The 20,409-nt window shown below is 41.0% G+C and overlaps 1 protein-coding gene across 4 annotated transcripts in view; it reads right to left on the bottom strand.

Annotated features, from left to right (window-relative positions):
- Positions 1-7,716: 7,716 nt before the first annotated feature.
- GAD2 (glutamate decarboxylase 2) overlaps positions 7,717-20,409 on the bottom strand; it is a 58,929-nt gene continuing 46,236 nt past the window's right edge. For all 4 annotated transcript variants that reach the window (XM_075922541.1, XM_075922542.1, XM_075922543.1 and 1 more), the window contains 5 exons: positions 19,814-19,892; positions 17,857-18,006; positions 15,698-15,805; positions 14,709-14,798; positions 7,717-10,526 (listed from right to left, as the gene is read on the bottom strand). In XM_075922541.1, the coding sequence (XP_075778656.1) occupies positions 10,353-10,526; positions 14,709-14,798; positions 15,698-15,805; positions 17,857-18,006; positions 19,814-19,892 (601 nt within the window). In that variant the 3' untranslated portion in view covers positions 7,717-10,352. The remainder of the gene's footprint in view (positions 10,527-14,708; positions 14,799-15,697; positions 15,806-17,856; positions 18,007-19,813; positions 19,893-20,409) is intronic.

The raw sequence follows: 20,409 nt of genomic DNA, 5'->3' as shown, positions 1-20,409 counted from the left end.
CCCCTTTCATTATCTCTGGTTTTATTACTGAACATGTAGCTCTTAGTCTAGCAACAACTGATAATTCTTCACTGTTTTGTCCTGTCTGCTTCCTTTGGCTGAAACTTAATGGCAGGCATGGCAGTTTTAATAGAACAGACTGCTGTTGTTATATAGCACCTTTCTTATTCAAGGTCCCCAAAGTACCTTACAAAGTTAGATAATGGCAAGGCAGTGACTGCATAGGCAAAAGGAACTGCCTCATGGGCTCGCAATAGTCTCACACAGCCTTGCACATTGGGACCTAGCTTAAAGAGAGGGAAGGCCAGCCAGGATACCAGAGGTTCCCTTTCTCTTTGAGAGAACATTAACTTCCACTTGGGGAGTTAACATGGGCCATAAGGACCTTGACTTAGAGAGGGGAAACGGCTATAGCACAATTATCCCCTGATGGGGTTATAATGGGCCAAAACCACATCCAAGAGTCTGGGAGGGTGATGTCCTTTTCTGACAGATTTTTCCAGCGGCTGTGACAGTGCAGCCTGCCCTCAGAAAGAGCACTGCATGTCCCATGTTTGCTAACAGAAAAGAAAGTGAAACACCAGATTGATTTATTAAAACAGCAAGTTACAGGATGTGGCTCAAGTTCAATTCAATGTTTTTACCCAGAGTAAAATGAATGGAGATGCCTATCTCCTAGAACTGGAAGGGACCTGAAAGGTAATCAAGTCCAGTCCCCTGCCTTCACAGCAGGACCAAGTACATCCCTGACAGATTTTGCCCCAGATCCCTAAAGGGCTGCTTCAAGGATTGAGCTCACAATCCTGCATTTAGCAGGCCAATACTCAAACCACTGAGCTATCCCTCCCCCCAGGGCACACCCTACAGCCCCCATGCTGGAGTGCATGTGCACTTATGGCCCAGTTTATGTACATGGAGTTGTATCAACTACCAATGAGACACACTTAGGGCAGGGCTACTCAACTTTGGAAGCCCTGGGGGCCACAATGATACAGCACATGCCGAGGGCTGCAACTTAAGTGTGGTTGCATATACATGCAAATATATATGCAAATAGCTTCTTTCACACTGACAGGCATGAATACAAAGCACTTCCCACAATGCCCTGGCACTCCCAGCACCTCCTCCCTGGGGGCTAGAAACACCAACACCCTATACCCATCTATTCCATTCAGCCCGTCCGCTTGTGTCTTTCAACGCCTGGGAGACGCCTCGCCGTTGTGGAGCGTGTTCCCAATGGAGGCCAAGTTCAAAGGATCCCACCCACGGGCCACATGTTGAGCCCCTTGTAAGCCCAAACTGCACTGAGAGCTGCAAACAAACGGGCCGCGGGATGCGTGTGACCCACTGGCTACATGTTGAGTCGCCTTGTCTTAGGGCAACTGTTGTGCATCCAGTTGGGAGGGTCACAAGTAGAGCAGCACAGGAGCCATCTGTGCAGATAAGACCTGCTCCATATTGCAGAGGATGACTGTAGGGAGTGGGGTTTCTGGGGATGACAGGCCTCGTCCTGTTTCCCACTCTGACACATTCCCAACCTTGCTCAGTATTTGACCATATATTCCTGAATGGGGACATCTTGGACATTTCCAGACCCTCACTCCTCCTCCTGCAGTTACTCCTCTGAAGTGGGCTAGGTTATAATGTGCCTGTCGTAGCAGTTCCTGTGCTTGCTATAGGGATAGGGCTTAGTGCAGCTCAAGTGTGAGACTCTCAGAGTTCCTCCAGTCTTGTATCCCCAAGTTTAATGCCAGCCAATTCATTGGAATGGTCAGGAAGACTGCATAGTAGTCTAGAGGTTCTTTGTCTGATGATATTTTTTTAGTTGGCTTCAGTATAGATGATAAGGGTATTAGTTTTTGTCTGATTTTTAGTAGGTAGGATTAGTGAATATTTTTGGTTCAGCAAAAACATTATGTAATTATTATTTTGCATAAATAATGCATTTTTTTGCTTAATTAGACACTTTGTCTTGAGAACTGACTGCTAACGTTCACAAAATATAGCTCATTTAAGAGTCATGATTTCATTAAAGATACTTCAGCTTTTCTATTTATCAATTTAAATGTTAATAGCTGTACATATGAATAGTCCAACTAGAAATAGGAAGCTTATCTATTTAATTTTTCACAGCTATGGAAAATTGTGGGGTCAGACAAGAGAGTCAGAAAATAAAACTTTAAAGCTGTTAAAATACAAATGGTCAACATCACATCTCAACATATACAAAATAATAGCCGTAAATCAATCTCTAATAAATTTTCAGGAAGCATTTTTCTTACTTTACCTGTCAAATTTTGATTATTTTTGACGAAAATGTTTTTCTTCAGTTTGTGTGTGTATGGTAAAACTGACCCGTGTCAGCAAAACCTAATGTAACTAAGCCTAAAGATACTGCAAGGAAATAATTTCAAACTCTATTGTTAATATCACCAATAATTTCACCTCTAGCAGCTGCAGTCATTGGAGGTTTTTTTTTTAAATTCTTCTTCATAATGAAAACATCTGAAGAGATAGAAGACAGAGAGAAAAAGCTACTGTAAATTGCCAGTTAAAAAGATAAAGTTGAGCACAACAGTAATACAAGACCAACTTATTTAGAAGCAGTAGTAGAAATATCTGCACGTAGCTTTTGGGTTACAGTAGTCAAACCAATAATACCGTATATTCCGGCGTATAAGGCGACTGGGCGTATAAGACGACCCCCTAATTTATTAGTTAAAAGATAGGTTTTCGTCTTATACTCGCCGAATAAGACTACCCCCCCTTAAGAGGCCAACCAGCAGTGCCCCAGCGCCCCTCCGCCTCCCCAGCTTTGCTCCCGGCAAAGCCTCAGAGGTGCAGGACCTCGCCACGGCTGCGGCTTTGCTCCCGGTGTCCCTGGTCTGCTGGAGACGGTCCCCAGCAGACCAGAGGCACCGGGAGCAAAGCCTCTGAGGACGCCGGCAGCGGGACAGCCGCGGCGCGCCTGGGCTGCCCCGCTACCCGAGCCCCTCTGCGGCTTTGCAAAGCCTCGGGGGAAGCCGGCAGCAGGGCATCCCAGGCGCGCCTGGGCTGCCCCGCTGCCAGAGTCCCTCCGCAGCTTTGCTCCGCGTCTTCCTGGTCTGCAGACCAGGGAGACGCGGAGCAGCTTTTCTCGCCCCGGAGTACAGGGGCGGCGGGACCGCGAGGTCCCGCAGTCTGTGTCCTCTGGGGCGAGAAAAGCCCTATTCGTACCTGCAAGTCGGGGACTGCCTGCATACCTGCATATACCCGGCGTATAAGACGACCCCCGATTTTTGGGGGATGTTTTTTAGCATAAAAAGTCGTCTTATACGCCGGAATATACGGTAAATGTTTGTTTTTAGATTTCCTGCTGTACTACCTCATAAAACTATGACATAAAATAAGAGAAGCTGTAACGGCAGAAAAAAAAATCAACATACATTGGAGCACATTATGCATAAACCAGATGTTAAAATGCTTGCATAAAATGAGAATAACCATTAATCTTTGTCTTTTGTATTTCATTTTAATGTGAGAATTTCTGTATGTTACGGTCAGGAAACGTCAGGAAATGTGAGCTATAAATAGAAAGGCCTTTCCCTGGTTGGTCTCAGAAAGTACTCACATTGTGAACAGCTTCATAATTCATTTGTGCTTCAGGTACAAGGACAAAGTGAGACATGGAGATATTTGCCATGTTTCATAATGACATAATTTATCATCTGCCTTCTGGACATTAATTTCTGAGGTTTTTTTATCTGTCCTATAGGCTGGACTCAGGAAATGGTGGCATTTCCATTCAAAATGATTGTGTGTGTGGAAGGGGAGGAGGGAGGATCAATATGGGACTATATTTTTTTCTATAACTATTCTTGAAGTTTGAGTTTTGATCCAATGCACCATCTCCATCACCTTATTATTACCTTAGGCAGCACTAATAGCATATTAAATGTCTATAACTTGTAAATGAGGTAGGTGATGACAACTTTCTTGTTATGTGCTAAGACAAAACCAATGTCATCAAATTGGCATTCAAATGTCACTCAGGCTGTGTCTAGACTACATGCCTCTGTCGGCAGAGGCATGTAGATTAGACAGATCAGCAAAGGCAAATGAAGCCGCGATTTAAATGATCGCGGCTTCATTTACATTTACATGGCTGCCGCGCTGAGCCGACAAACAGCTGATCAGCTGTTTGTCAGCTCGCGTGCTAGTCTGGACGTTCCCCCTGTCGACATCAAAGCCCTTTGTCGGCAGCCCTGTTATTCCTCGTGGAATGAGGTTTACCGGGGCTGCCGACAAAGGGCTTTGACGTCGACAGGGGGAACGTCCAGACTAGCACGCGAGCCGACAAACAGCTGATCAGCTGTTTGTCGGCTCAGCGCGGCAGCCATGTAAATGTAAATGAAGCCGCGATCATTTAAATCGTGGCTTCATTTGCCTTTGCTGAACAAACAAATCTACATGCCTCTGCCGACAGAGGCATGTAGTTTAGACGTACCCTCAGAGAAGTCCTGTGTCACACAGCAATGGGAAGAGTTACTCTGGAAAAAAAAAAAGATTCCCTGAACAGCCACTTTAAGAAAACTCCTAGCTCTATGAATTTGTGAATTTGCTGTCAAAGGTATGTCCAGATATAGAAATGACTACCTAGTTCACATTATCTGAGACAATATGATTGATGTCATTGCCCTGCAAGAAACCCGCATCAAAGATGACACCAAAGAATCACACTGCCATACTGCTGGCGACAGGCTTATCTCCTCCCTCCATCATCCTAAACATGGCCCTGCCACATACATACACCAAGCAAGGTATCAAGGACTATGACATGACAGGAACCAGGAATCATCAGGCCAGAGCTCCCCATCAGACTTTTTTTCCTGAGGGTCTTACAAAATTCCATAAAAATAAGTGATAACAGCTATGTTAACAGCTGCTCTCTCTGGGGAATATATGACCTCATGCTGCAATTCATCTCCTTTAAGTCTTCTCCAATCAGGTAACAAACTATGGAAGATTTCAATGAAAGCGGGTTAAATGCCTGTATCTAAACAAGCTATACTTTGGTATTTACGTGAAGAGAAATGTCATGTTCTTCAGAGTTGGTGCAGTAAACCTGAGCAGATCATGGGCAAAAAAAAAAGCTAACTCCTGGAGAGCTTCTAGACATCTTGCCGAACTCTTCAGGTTTTTGACTCAGTTCTGATCTTGCCAAAACATGAAACTCTTACTACAGCAAACATTTCCAGTATTTCAAATATAACGTACCCGAATAAGAACAGAGAACTCACCACCAACTGTGCACCCCCACAACAGAAACACTAAACTAGAAGCCAGTCTGCAACAAACCTCCTTGCCAACTCTGTCCACACATCTTCCTAGGCTCTGGTCTACATTATGGCTTTATTACGAAATAACCCCCTTTAGGTCGAATTTATAAGTGGTGCGTCCACACTACCAAGCCTGTAATTCCAAAATAAAGGGCTGCTTATTTAAAAATCTGTACTCCTGCTTTCCTTGGGGAATAATGCTAATTTTGAAATAGTTATTTTGAAATAGCATTAGTGTGAACGCTCCAGTGCCACTATTTTGAAATAACTACTCCCCAGAGTAATTCAAGCTAATTACTTGTGCTTCCTGCAGCTGTAAGTCAAGGTAGCACATCCACATTAATGGAGCCAGCCATGGACTAATTTTGAGGTCTCTCTGTAGTGGGGACATGGTATTTTGATTAAGTCAAATTTAGAAATAGTTTTCTAGTGTAGACATGGCTTAGTGTCACCATCATAGGACCTAATCACAGCAGCTATACCATCAAAGGCTCAGTCACTTGCATGTCTACACATGTGATACATGCCATCATGTGCCACCAATGTCCCTTTGCCATGTACATTGGCAAACTCTCTCTACACAACAGAATAGATGGACACAAATCAGCCATTAAGAATGGTAACAGCAAGAAAACATTTTAAATCCCTGTCACTAAGTTACAGACATGAAAATTGCCATTCTCAAGCAAAAAAAACCTTCAAAAACAGGCAGCTATGTGAAACTGCTAAGCTGGAATTCATATGCAAATTTGACATCATGGGACTGGGTCTGAATAGAGAATGGGAATTGCCCTTTATGACAGTAAGAACTTTTCCCCATTATGTATTCTTATCTTCTTATTCACATTCACCCTGTTTGAATTAGCTCTGATGTAAAACTCCCATTTCTGTGTATCAACTATCTGTACATTTTTCTTTCGCTTCATGCATCTGACGAAGTGAGTTGCAACTCATGAAAGCTTATGCCATAATAAAATTGTTAGTCTTTAACAGGCTATCAGATTATTTAATGTCAGAACTGACTGATTCTGTATTGCAATGCTTATTGCAGGGGCGGCCAACCTGAAGCTTGCGAGCTGCATGCGGCTCTTCCCACCCTGCCCTGGGTGCAGCTCGCAAAGCCCCCACTGTGGCTTGAAAGCCGCCCCGTGCCCCCCAAAACGGCCCTCTCCTCCTGGCTTCCTGTGTTGACGTGGGCAAGGGAGCCATCCGGCACAGCCATAAGAGCTGCAGAAATAAAGATGGTGGCTGGCGGTGGGAGCCTGCTGTGGCCAAAAAGCCTCAATACGCATTTAACTGTGGTTTCTTAAAGGGGCAGACCCTTTTTATGCGACCTTTTTTGTTTGTTTGTTTGACCAAATGCTACTGGGAGCACCTTTTAAAGGGGCAAAAAGGGCAGTCCTTTTTTCTTTCTTTTTTTGCTTGATAACTTTGCCCTGTCTCTTCACACTGGATCCACAGCTATCTTGGCTCTTTGCCCAGAATGGGTTGGCCACCCCGGCTTATTGTATACTTATTTATACATGAGGAAAGTATCCGCAAATTGGGTGTAAAATGCTGCTATTCCAATTTGAATGCATTTTACACCCATTTTGCATTCACTGTATACAGGCCCAAAGACTAAATGATTTAGCTTACTGACATAATAAGGTTGTCTGAGTAAAAACAGTAAAAATTAATGGAAGAGATCAGGATCTGGCCCATGATCTGGCAAAAAGAAAATAGCTTCAAGCTCATATAGAGGAGAATTCACAATCTCACTTTGGCAGCATTGTTTGTCTTTAGTATCCTTCTTCTACCCTTCCTTTGTCCTATCCATAACACAAAGTATTTAGGATGTTCAGAATGTCTGTTTTGTATCCAAGAAGTCACCCAGTGTAATAATGGGGTTTTGTGGAAAAGTATAGAAGAGGCTTGAGCCATTGAAAATCAAAGATTTATGTCCAACTACATGCACTTTGATACAATTATAGGTCACCATTATTTAGGGATAATGACACGTATAAAAAGCCAAACAAAAACCAAAGGGCAGCAAATGCTGATGTTTTTATAGGGGAAAAAAACGCATGTGTAAGAATAATGATAGCTGGAGCCACTGTGGTAATGATCAGATAAAGGAAGGGCAGCAGGCATGTTTCCATGTAGATACTAATATATGACTCTTTTTATCTCAAGAGGGTCTGACACCGGATTTCAATTATTTTGCTAGGTATTGTACATTTAATAGGGGTCTTATCAATTAAATTCAGAAAGAGTAACCAGAAGAGAGTTAGCTAGAATATCATAATGTCCCTGGCTCAGAGATGACATGACAAATATGCCTTCTTTCTGTTCACAGTAAACATTGAAACCAATAATCAACAACAACAACAACAACCCCATATAGATACAACATAGCCACATTTTACACTTTTTATTTAGGTTTAGATCAACAACACAGAAAATACTTTGGTCAAACACAAGAAGAAGAGGTTGCCATGTAGTTCTTTCTGGCTGCAATAAACACGGTAACATGGAAAAATGCTGGTGTCTTCATGAAACACTGAATGTATATCTTGGATTGGCACACAGAACTAATAAATACAATGTTTGTAGATAGCATTTGAAAACAGACTTGCACATGCAAGATGTAACCAGGCTACTGCTCACCTTCACCATTGTCCCTGTACTATTTTTACACTTAGTTCTTTGTCCCCCATTTTCTCAGCCACAAACAATACAATTTGCTCCTCTGCTCAGCATTTCAATGACCACAGTTGGTAATTTTGTGACCTGCTTGGATAAGGTTGCTTTAGTCCAGAATTGGTATCTGCTTGAAAGGTTTAATTGAAATATCATGCATTGTAAGTTGCAGTGGGTCACCACCACGGTGAGGGGACTGTTGGTCTTGTAAGCTGATCATGAGAGAATATTACTGAGCAGACATAGTATAGGGACTTGTGTGTGAATGCAGCTCTTACAATACCAAGAGTCAATAGTACTACTGCACAAAGAAAGACAAATCAATAGTATATTGTACAAGCTTGGTCAATAACACAGGTTGATTTGCAATACTGTACAGTTTTAATCTAAAGTGCACAGCCTCAATCTGAGGTGACAAACATACTATCAATATAATAAAGGCAACACAATTACAGACACAATTTATCTCCTCTTCTTACATCACAGCCTCATGACATTACATTGAATCAATACCCCATTTATGTATTTTAGGTCAAATTAAACTACACTGCACTAGTTTTCTTCAAGTATTTTAGAGAAAGTAAAACAATCTTGTTTTACAAACAAAAGTGGCCACGTAGATTCCAGTCAAAGCTACAACCAAAACCTAATTAGGGTTGTACATAGAACCAGATCGGAACCATTAAATCCTGATCCAAGCTCTTCCAGATTTTCAGGAAGAGGAGGTTGAATCTCAGTTTTCTCTAGTGTTGAAGAATGATTCAACATATCTGCTATACAGGATTTAGCACCCATGACTTCTGAATGGGTGTGCATGACTATATCGTGACTGTGCTATGAGTATCTGGGCATATCTCAAATCATTATACTAACATTTCAATTAAACTCCACGTAAAGCTGGTTGGTAGATTTAATTGAAACACTTTTTTATCTGAAAAAGCCATTTTGAGCAAACTGACGTTTTCACAAAGTTGTACTGAGAAAGATTTCCTGTCCCGGCTCTCCCCCCCCCCCCCCAAAAGAATTTCCAGAATTTTCATTTTGGGGGAAATTGCGAAAGCATTTGTTTTTGTTCCAATTCAAAATAACAATTTTCAAGCTTTCCTGTGAAACTGAAATTCTGAATTTCCACCAGCTCTCCCCCAATGCCAGGAGTGGGTTTACAGAAATTATTGTCATGAGGGAAACTCAGATTTCACCATGACATGAGCATCTGACTTAAGATTCCCCTCTTGAGACCTTCACATATGCAAGAAGTCCTTATTCACCCAATTAGCATTATGCCAAATAGTTTTCCTAGGATCGGGGTCTTAGAAAATTTGAGTCAAATGTAGTTTTCAATTTATGTATATCTCTAATGAATCAATCACTGTTTATAAAGACGCTTGTGACACTAGTATTTAGTCTAAAGTGTGTCCCTTTTTGGATGGGCTGTTTATAAGTAAAAGAAATAAACCAGAAAATTTAACCATAATTCAGACTTGGTTAGGACTGTGTATTGATTGTCCATTTGCTTAGTTTGGGAAACATATTTAGGAATAATAACATCTTATTGTATTGTAATAGTTATAAGAGTTTTTAAGAGCTGCAGTAGTTGTGAGGTTTTGCAGTGCTTAACCCGAGAGATGCACAATCCATATGACATATAGAAATGAGGCACTGTACCTTTTAAGAATTTATGTGGGCTTATGGTTCAAAATAAACTTTGTAGATATTGGATGCGCCCCCATTAAAAGAAAAAAAAAATCTTCTTTAGTTTTCTGTTTCTGCCCCTGCATTTTTATAACCCATATAAAATAAAAATCTATAGTGTACAAAATAGGATATTTTAATATATATATATATATTTTTTCTTTTTAAAATTATATGTATTTAAATACATTTGACATGTTGCTATAGATAAATTAGAAATTCTGTGCTAAATCTAAGAAAAAGGCAAAATATTTTCACTTTTAAACCTAAAGTTTGTTTACTTTATGCATCTTACTGCGCCCCCAGTTTGTTTTTGTCATCATTTGGGGCAAATTTGGCACCACTCAGTCTGACTACTTTTAACCTAAAATATTTATTTACTAACTGTATTAAAATTTTGGGGAAAATTGTAAGTATCTTCTGTTATTTCTTATATCTGTTTGAATGCAGCCTTTTGTGTATCTAATTACTAAAGGGGTATTCTAAAACTCAAGAGAAGATTTAAAAGGAGCATGTTTCTTGATTTTAAACTGTACTCTACTTTGACACCACAATATAGAAATAGATTTACTTTAGAACAAACTACAAATACATTCACACAGTTTGTGACAACTTATTTGTCTGTTGAGAGGTTCTGGACTAGACTTATAGACCAGATTATTATAAATCTTGTCCCAGACGCTCTATTTCCTCAATCAGGAAATCAATGTCATGATGAGTAGCTGCTGGGTTTGATATGACCATACGGAAGAAATTCACTTTGTCTCCCAGGGGTTGATAGCTGACCATAGTAGTTCCATATTCCATCATTCTGGCTTTTATCACTGGGGCCACCTGCAAAGGCATGGTAAATAATTATTTCTAATTCTAGATTTTTTTTAATAAGAGAAGAAAGCTAAAACAAAACAACAAAAAAGCCCATTATTGGCCCCAAACTAATAGGCTGCGTCTAGACTGGCAAGTTTAAACTGTTTAAACTGTCCGCTTGATTTTGCGCAAGAGCACTGATGTTCTACTGTCCGAAATCAGTGCTTTTTGCTCAAATGCTTTGATGTTCCTGTTTGGGCAAAAGCCCTTTTCTGGAAATGCTTTTGCGCAAAAGGGCCAGTGTAGACAGCTAAAAACTGTTTTGTGCAAAAAAGCCCCGATTGCGAAAATGGCGATTGGGGCTTTCTTGCGCAAAACTGCGTCTAGATTGGCATGGACACTTTTCCGCAAAAAGTGCTTTTGCGGAAAATCATCCGTGCCAATCTAGATGCTCTTTTCCGCAAATGATTTTAATGGAAAAACTTTTCCATTAAAAGCATTTGCGGAAAATCATGCCAATCTAGACGTAGCCATATAGTACAGAGTAAACTGATCAATTTATAAATTGGAGAGGGCACAAAAAAGAGCCATGTGAATGACTAAAGGATTAGAAAACATGCTTGATAAGATGCATGAGCTCCATCTAGCTTGACAAGGATAATGTTAAGGGGTGAATTGATTAAAATATCTACATATCTATATGGGAAACAGTGTTCCCTGTAATCTGAGCATTTGGGCGGTCACCCAAGAGAGATTCAAATGCCTGCCAGATGATTAGCAGAGCATCTAGAGTGCCCACAGTTGACAGCATCTGTTTCTACAGGTGGTGCACATCTGCACACATCTTGGTGCAAAATTTATTCTGCATATGGATGGAAAAAATTAGAGGGGAACACTGATGGGGAACAATGATTCAATAATGGGCTCATCCATCTAGCAGAGAAAGGTATAACATGATCCAATTGCTGGCAGCTGAAGCTAGATAAAATCAGATTGGAAAAAAGTGGTAAATTTTCAATAGTGAAAGTAATTAATGCTGGGGATAATTTACCAAGGGCTGTGGTGGATTCTCTGTCTCTGATAATTTTTAAATCAAGACTGGATATTTTTCTAAATGATAAGCTCCAGGAACTGTTTTGGGAAAGTTTTATGACCTGTGTTATATAGAAGGTCACACCGGATGCATCTGGTCTTGGAATTTATGTCTCTATGAAAGTACTGCATCAAACAGGAATTGGTGGCATTAAACCTTATTGTGCTCTTATTGCAATCAATGAGAGTTTTCCACTGCCTTTGGCTCTAACTCACCAAGATAGTCATTAGGTTTGGTCGATAATTTTTCATCAAAACAATTTGTTACCTTTTTTGTCTGAAAATTGGATTTTCAACTAAATAGACGTCTGCTTTCCAAGGGAAAATTGAATATTTAATTGAAAAAGCACATGACTGAAACCCAACAAGTTTGTGGTATTCAGCTGAAAACTGAAATATTTTGTCCAAACTCCACAATATTTTTATTTAGATATGCCAATGCAATGCCTTGGGAGAGGTGAAGTTTGGTTACCTCATGTCTCCATTCTTCTCCGTGAGGTAGGCTTCCCAGGTAGATATTAATTCCCATGATGCACTGTGGCCATGGGAATCCCAGGATGCACTGCCTCCTCTCACCAGCTAAAGAGATCAAGGTGCACCATGGAAGATGTAGTTGGACCAGGGAGACCAGCCTGTAAAGGACCTTGGTGAACTTTAATTCCTATGTGCACTGTGCAGCACTTCCAAATCAAAATATTTCCATTTTTGCTGAAATATTTTGGATTTTGATTTTTCATTGAAAAGTCTAAATTTTCAATGAAAAACTTCAGGTTTTTTTCATTGTTGTAAAAAATTGATGGAAAAAAAAATCATTGTCAAGATCATCTCCATGATGTATGCACATGTCTAATTTCAAGTATGTGAGTCCCATTGACTTTTGGTAGGGATCCAGGCAGAAGTGCAGGTAAGTGCCCAAGATTGTTTGACCATCTGATTTGTCACCTTCCCATTTTCGGTAAAAACAACAGGGGTTAACTTTACATGTATCAGAAGACTTTACAGGATATTGCCAAGGCAATCATGACATCTTGCAAAGACACACACCCATTCTTTAGAAGTATAGATTAAAATTAAATAGCTCAAATGGCTCAGAACTTTTCTAACCTGTGCGCTAACCACACACAGTATTGCTGACCAGTGCAATTAACACTATCATTTTCTGCATAATCCTTACACATTTTGTAATAATTATTTTCCCTTTGTTTTCATAAACTAGACCTACACCACAAACCAAATTTAAGCCTTTTGTCATATTGCCACATTTGGGGGCTCACCAATTGGAATTTAAATTCTTAACACCAAGGGCAACCTGGTTCAAATAAGCACCATACAGAAAAGCCACCAAGAAAAAGTAAACACAACATATAAGTCACACAGAACAGCACTTGGGTGAACTAAATTATGGGCACATTTTATAAACCCATAAACCATTAGAACGAAACCATTAGAACATAATATAAGAATGGCTATACTGGGTCAGACCAAAGGTCCATCTAGCCCAGTATCTTGTCTTCCAACAGAGGCCAATGCTAGGTGTCCCAGGGAGAATGAGAAGAACAGGTAATCCTTCCTCTGTCACCTTTTACAGCCTCTGACAAACAGAGGCTAAGGACACCATTCCTACCATCCTGGTTAATAAGCACTGCTGGGTGAATTTATCTAGTCCTTTATCTAGTTATCTAGGTCTATCTAGTTATCTTTCTAAGTATCTAGTTCTATCCATGAATGTATCGGTTCTTTTTTGAACCCTGTTAAAGTCCTGGTCTTCACAACATCCTCTGGCAAGGAGTTCCACGGATTGTGCGTTGTGTGAAGAAAAACTTCCTTTTGTTTGTTTTAAACCTGCTAACTATTCATTTCATTTGGGACCCCTAGTTTTTGTGTTATGGGAAATGACCTTGAAAGAATTCAACTGACCTCTTTTTATTGTTGTTGCTTGCTTTTCCAGTTTATAAAAAACATAACTAGATACCTACCTCCAATGCTCTGAGTGTCCTGCCAAAGAGATTTCCTAATGGACCACCTCTCCATCACAGTCTTATCCTGGATACCACAACATCCCCATGACAACTTATGTGGAGAAATAACACTAAGAAAGTCTTTGTGTGCTTTCAACCCTCTTTAAAGAACCAAGTATTTTGGCCTTTTAATAATCACTTTTTCTATGTCTAGACTACATCCCTCTGTCAAAAGAAGGATGTAAATGAGCCCAGTCGAAAGTGCAAATGAAGCATGGATTTAAATATCCTGCACTTCATTTGCATATTCGCATCCGATCGCTATTTCGAAAAAGGGTATTTCGAAAGTGAAACCACAGTCTAGGCGTGGTTCTTTCGAACCCCCCCCCCCACCCTTTTTCAAAAGAACCCATATGCCTCATTTTTTCAGGAGCACGTGATCTTTCGAAAAAGGGTTGTTTTTTTTCAAAAGAACTGCATCAAGACTACGGTTTCACTTTCAAAATACCTTTTTTCGAAACAGCAATCGAACACAAATATTCAAATGAAGCCCAGGATATTTAAATCTGTGCTTCATTTGCACTTTCGATCTGGCTCATTTACATCCCTCTTTCAACAAAGGGATGTAGTCTAGACTTGCCCTTTGTCTGCTCTTGCTCTTCACTTCATTTCACTTCCCATCGCTCTGCACAGAGGCCGTCCAATTCTCCTCATCCTACTCCCATGGATAGACTCCAGTTCTCATTTTTCACTCTCTCCTACTCAGCAATACCTCCTGGCATCTCTAGTTCCTAAATATGGCTGGCTTCTTTTCCTTATTTCCAGATCTTTTTACAGGCCTTGGGTCTCTTTGGAAATTGGAAGCAGGAGCAGCAGTTAGAATCATGTGACCTGCCAGAACTCTTCAGAGCACTACCAGGTGCCCTGCAGACTGCAACTTGAGAGAGCCATTATATTAGAGATGAGTTTTATACACAAAGATTGGATCCAAATTTGGTTTGAACTTCACCAAACTTGGGTACTGAGGGGTTGTTATCTGAGATTCTTATGTAAGCCCATCTCTAATATTTTGAAATATTCACAGGGACAGGTATCTTTGGACTTTATTTTGATGACATGAGTATTCCAAGCATACAACGAACCAACATATCTTATTTACCTTCAGAAGGCGGTTCATTCTTTCTTCATTGTCCTCCATGCTGCGTAAACTGGGAGGTATATACCAGAAGCAGACATTTGTGTGCTGAGGCTAAACACAGAATAATAGTGATTTGCACAGCAAGAAATGTTTATAATATCTCAATCGCAATTAATTCCATGCCTTTCCCTCCTCTCATACATCATGGTGTGACAGCAATTATTGGCTTTCATTACTGTATACCACAGAGAGACATCATCATTATTACTGCAATTTAGACAATTTAACTCAAAGAAGACACATCCAGCTACACATTGCCTATGCATTTGTCCCCTTCAGAGAAGCATCTGGATTCTATAGGTGCTGTCCTTTCAAGAGGTTGCATGGAGTGTGGAGTTAATGCCTTAACCGAAACAGGTGCCAACAGTAGATGACCTAGTTAATAGAGCATCTGGCTAATTTGATTTTGTTGTGTGACTGCATAATGTATAACTGGACCTATTGGTGAGACTCAGAGGTGAGTGTGAGATGGTGTAAATTAGATTTGCTTCTACTCCTTGAAATTCCCTGGTGCTCAGTTAGACTTCCTTAGAGTCCATTGAGCTCCATTATTAATGTGAGAGAATAATGGAGTCTACATTAGTTGAACTTACACAACCAGAAGACAAAAGGTGAAAAGTAGAGGTGGTCTGTTTTCCTGACTTGTCCACACAAAGACTTAGTGCATGCCAAGTTGGGGTGTGAATCTACAGTGCACTAGCTTGTTATTCACAGACTGTTTTAATCTGTTTTAAAAATGGGCTGTTGAATTTCACCTGGGTGATACAAGCTGCAATACTCCACACCGCTGCCTCATTTCACTTGTCCCACAATGATGGGAATCATAAGCAGTTCCCTTTGTAAGGTGCATATTTCTGGATCCTCCAAAACCAGATTGCACTGTGAGTAGCATCACAACTCTGTGATAAATGTACCACATATTTAAAGCCACAGTAAGTTAGACTACATACCTTTCCATCAAATACCATTTCATAGCCTTCTCTGTTCTTTATTTTATTATATAGATATTCCGCAAGGTCCAAGCACTTGTCAATTTGTGCTTCAAATCCTGTAGTCCCCTTCAAAGAGAAAAGACGACAACATTTTGTACCTCTCTGTATTCTGAATTGCTATCGTGTCTGGAATATGTGATCCTGGCTAAAGCAACGATGCAGGTCACTTCTCTGAGGTCTATCTTGGAATGATTAAAGACCTGACCCTGTGAGGTGCTGTACATCTCCTTATTTGCTCTAAACAGCTAACCCAGCTCTAGATATATCCATCTGATTTCTATAGAATAGACTGGTGATATCAGTCCAGTTCCTAATGAGCCACTATCACTGATGGGAACATTTGTGGGAGGCCTCTGCAGCGAGGCTATGGATTGGAAAGCGTGGACAGGCCTGCTGACTAGGTGGGGGCAAAAGTGGCAACTGCCCCACAGTCCAGTGATTCAAAAGGGCTCCCCTGCCACCACAGGGTTCTGGGCTCTTTAAATTGCCACGGGAGCTGCGTGATGTGCTCCAGAGCCCTGGGCAGCACGCTCCAGGCAGTACTGAGGCTCCTCAGCTCTGCCCCTGCTGGGGGAATGGAGCCTGCCTCTCCCCTCTGCCTTGCCCAGGGGCCTGGTGAGGCTGTTGGCTCACTGGCTGTGGAACATATACTATACGGGTGTACCTTCTTGGTCAGGGTTGAGTCACATTGTAAGCATGCGGGGATGTTTGCACTGCTTTTTGGAGAGAGGACTTTAGCCTGCAGGGGAGGCAATCTAACACAAAAATCACCAAGAAAATGTAATAATAAAGTAAGCAGCTTGATTTCTCTTCAGCATGGCCATGTTTTTTCTCTCCTCATTGCTACTCACTAAAGGACATTAATGTGAAATTGTAATCTTCGTTTTTAGGAGCTTTTGTTTTTCCTGCTGCTTCCTCTCTAGCTCAAGTCTGTTGGGACACCATAATCATTCTGCAACACCCAGCTAATCTGCGATGCCACTAACCAAGTGCCATTATGGCTTCAAGTCAGGAGAAAAAAACTGCAGGAACAGACTGTAAACATTGAGCCTATGTTAATGTTAAATAGAAGTGGGAGATGGGGAGAAAAATAGTCGAAGAAATATGGAAATGATCTGGCCTTTAAAAAATGTTTATAAACAAAAGTCCATGCAGCACAAATCAGATTTAGCAAGGCTGCTCTGGCGCTGCAAAGCAGACTTAAAACCACTTTAAGTGGTATTTTGGACAGAGGCATCCTATTGCGGTGCAGAGTGAAGCATAGGGGGTGTTGCCAAAGAAAAAGGGATGTGGCTAGAGTTATCTTGTTCTCTTAGGGCCCCTGCTGTTACAGAAGCTTCTTGGAGGCTATTTCAACTAGCATAATTGGAAAACAGCCCTGAGGCTTCTACAAGATGCCCCTTGTGACTAGGCCAGTGCCTCATGGCTTGAGGATCAGGGAGTCACAAAGATGGCTTGCATATCATTTTGCAGGCTTTTGGTGACAGTCCCAAAGAGCTGTCCAGAATGTGTTTCAGAATTTGAATAAAGAATCTAGGGTCTTTTAAAGTCCCTTTTTTATAGAAACAATGCAGTCAACTGCAATGAACAAGCCTGGAACAGTTGGGCATAATCATATGAATTCATACATAGAAGTATTTATTGAGCAATAGTACACAAAATGATTCATGAATCAAAATGAACCAGAACTTTCAGATTTTAATTATTGTGCCCAGAATAACAAAATCACTTTGGTGTTTTCATGGTATAAAGTGGACCCTGGTGTGTTAGTCAATTATTTATCCCATTTAGTTTTAGAATTTAATTAAAATAAAAAAAATCTTTGTGTTTCCAGAAACATTCTGGCCTGATTACACTTCCATTTAAACATAATATTTATGGTGTTAGACTGTCAGAGGCAGATGCAACAATTGGTATACAATGACATGGAATCTGAATTTAAAAGTCGCATCTATTGCTGTGTAGCTCAATCAGCTCAAGGGAAAGAAAGCAGAAACATATTTTTGTCGTTGTTATTTTTCTTCCATCTCCATTTAGACATTTTCTAAAACCATGATTAAATAAAGCACAACTGTTCACTATTTTAATGCAAACAAATACATCACATACTTGCTTACCTTTGCTCTCCACATCAGCCATAGCTTGAAGACATCAACGTGACGCCCACATTGCAACGCCTTGTCTCCAGTGTCATAGGACAAATCATAGTGTTTATCTTGTTGAAAGAGGTAGGAAGCATGCATTTGATTGCAGCTCTGCATTAATCCCTTAAAGAAACAGAGACATGATTAAGGAAAATTGGCATTTGCATGATTTTATCGCTTTGCGTCTTTTGTTTATCTTGCGACCTTTCCAAATGACTTTGCAAAGCATTCCTCTGGATGAAACAGGCTGACCCAGCAGCCCTGTGGATGTTCTAAATAATTCCATGACACTCTTTGCTGAATTGGTTTTGTTTCTAAACTCTCATTCCCCATTTTTGTTCTTTCAGGGTGCAGTTTATTCCGATGCTGAAGGCACATGCAATACTCCACTCATGCTAGAAACCAGGTGCTTAGAGGGTTCTTAAATAGTAAGAAAGACTTGGGGCAGAGTGAGATGAACAAAATTCCAGGCTGCAATTTTTGGAGGCAGTTTTACTGCATCTACAAAACTTGGCTGGAGAATAGGCTCTAACTTTGTGAATGCTCTGGGGCTGGATCACTCACGGGGGAAAAATAAGTGGGTGTAGAGCACTCACCAGCACCAAGCTTCTCCTCTCTTTCCTCTCATGTGCCAGTGGCCCCACTTACCAGCTCTTCTGCTGCCTTCCCAGCACTTCCAGTGTACTGTGAAAAGTAGCTTTGTGACAGTCAAGCTCTCGGAGGGAGGAATGGGGAGAAGCAGGGAAGGGGCATGCTGGGTGAGGAGGCAGAGCAGGTGTGAGAAGACGCAGGTTGGGGCAGAAGTTTGGGGCAACAGGTGGAGTGGAAGCTAGGCCTATGTGTTGAGCACACACAGATGAGAAGATGGTGCCTATGACCAGGGGCCACTTTCTCTGAGTTAAGGTGAGGGTAGCTGATTCACAAAAAGCACAGAGCTAATAATTTTCTCTGTTTTCCTTTTTATTTGCATGTAGCACGTATTGAAAGAGCCAAATCCTGGCACTGTTGAAGGCTTCATGTATGTTTTGGAAACATGAAAGAAAAACAATTGTTTGAATTTGCTTTGTGAGACACGTTTCTCACGCTAGGTCAGGGATGGCTTTGGCTTCAGTGAGGCCAGGGCTTGTCTCACAGAACTGAACCAGAGAGCAAATAAAACCTACCTCCTCTCCTTCTGTTTAAGTGCATTTTGTGTACCAGCTGCTGTGCAGCTGTTAGCAAAGCAGTAACCAGCTTTTCAATAGCTGGTCTAATAAGTGGTGGTTATATAGTAGCTGTCCCAATAACTGGCTGCTATATGATGATTACAAGCTCGAAGGATAATTCTTCCAGTTGTAGCTGTCCCGATGCTAAATAAAATGTGTAGCTGTTATTAAATGTGAACTCCCACTTCCTTTTTTCATTCATTGCTGCACAGAGTGGGTTTATAGATATACCAGTTTATATATCAACATTGGGTTGTAATGTCTAGCCATTTGCTTGACCACAGACATCTGAAAGAGCAATAACTCGTGGACACTGTGCCAGGTATTTCTAGTACAACTGTTATTTGTAAGTGGGTTGTACTACACTTACATCCACACACAACATTGGATGTGAGGGGTTCTGCCTTCACTCACATTCACACACAACATTGGATGTGAGGGGTTGCATGGCTTAATCAAAGTACACAGCTGAGTTCAATGTATTTCAAATACAAAGTCACCCAAACTCTATAAAGCTGTAGTCATTAATTTCTCCTGGACAGCTGTTTTAAATCCTTTCTGCGTTTGTCGACTGAACACGTGCCTAGAGGCTTGTTTCTCACTTTCATCTGTAATCTTCATCATATTAACATACATTAGCCATGACACTGTTATAGAAAAGGCATCCAGAACATTCCAGGGAAAAACGCCAGAAAGGAGTAGAGTACAAAGAGAGGAAGACATACCTCTTCCCTAACGAGCAGGGCAGAACACTGCAATGGGACACCCATCATCTTGTGGGGGTTCCAAGTCACAGAATTGGCCCTACAACAACAAACAACATTAAACGGAGATGTTATGCCACATCCCTGAAATCATTGAAGCATTCAGTAATAGAGAAAGTTAATAAGGCTCTTATGGGCCTCAAAGATGCAAAGCTGAAAATAAGCATAAACGGCTTCCAGATGAGTGATGATTAATATTCACACAGGATCCCAGAGGCAGTGCTAGCCCGTTGGGGGCTCTAAGCTAGAATATTGTGGGGCCCTCTCTACATACAAAATAAAAAGTGAATGGGGGCATTCTTTAGCTGCTCAAGCCCTAATCAATAGCTTATTTTGCATATGCTTAGCACTGGCTCTGCAGGGCCCAGATATAGGATCTTTACTGACACTGTGGGGCACTGATGTACATTTACTCAGGCAGATTACTCACCAAAGCAAGGGTTGTTGTAGAGTTAGGCCGAAAAGGTTCTGGACTATGGCTCTGAAGAGTTAATACAGGGTTAAGGTGCTATACATCAGACTTTGTGAGCACCAGTATTCTTGTTACTCATCTACAC

Source organism: Pelodiscus sinensis, chromosome 2 (assembly GCF_049634645.1).
Source record: "Pelodiscus sinensis isolate JC-2024 chromosome 2, ASM4963464v1, whole genome shotgun sequence".
NCBI lineage: Eukaryota > Metazoa > Chordata > Testudines > Trionychidae > Pelodiscus > Pelodiscus sinensis.
Note: the sequence above shows the minus strand (reverse complement) of the source record. Positions and strands in the feature narration are given on the sequence as shown.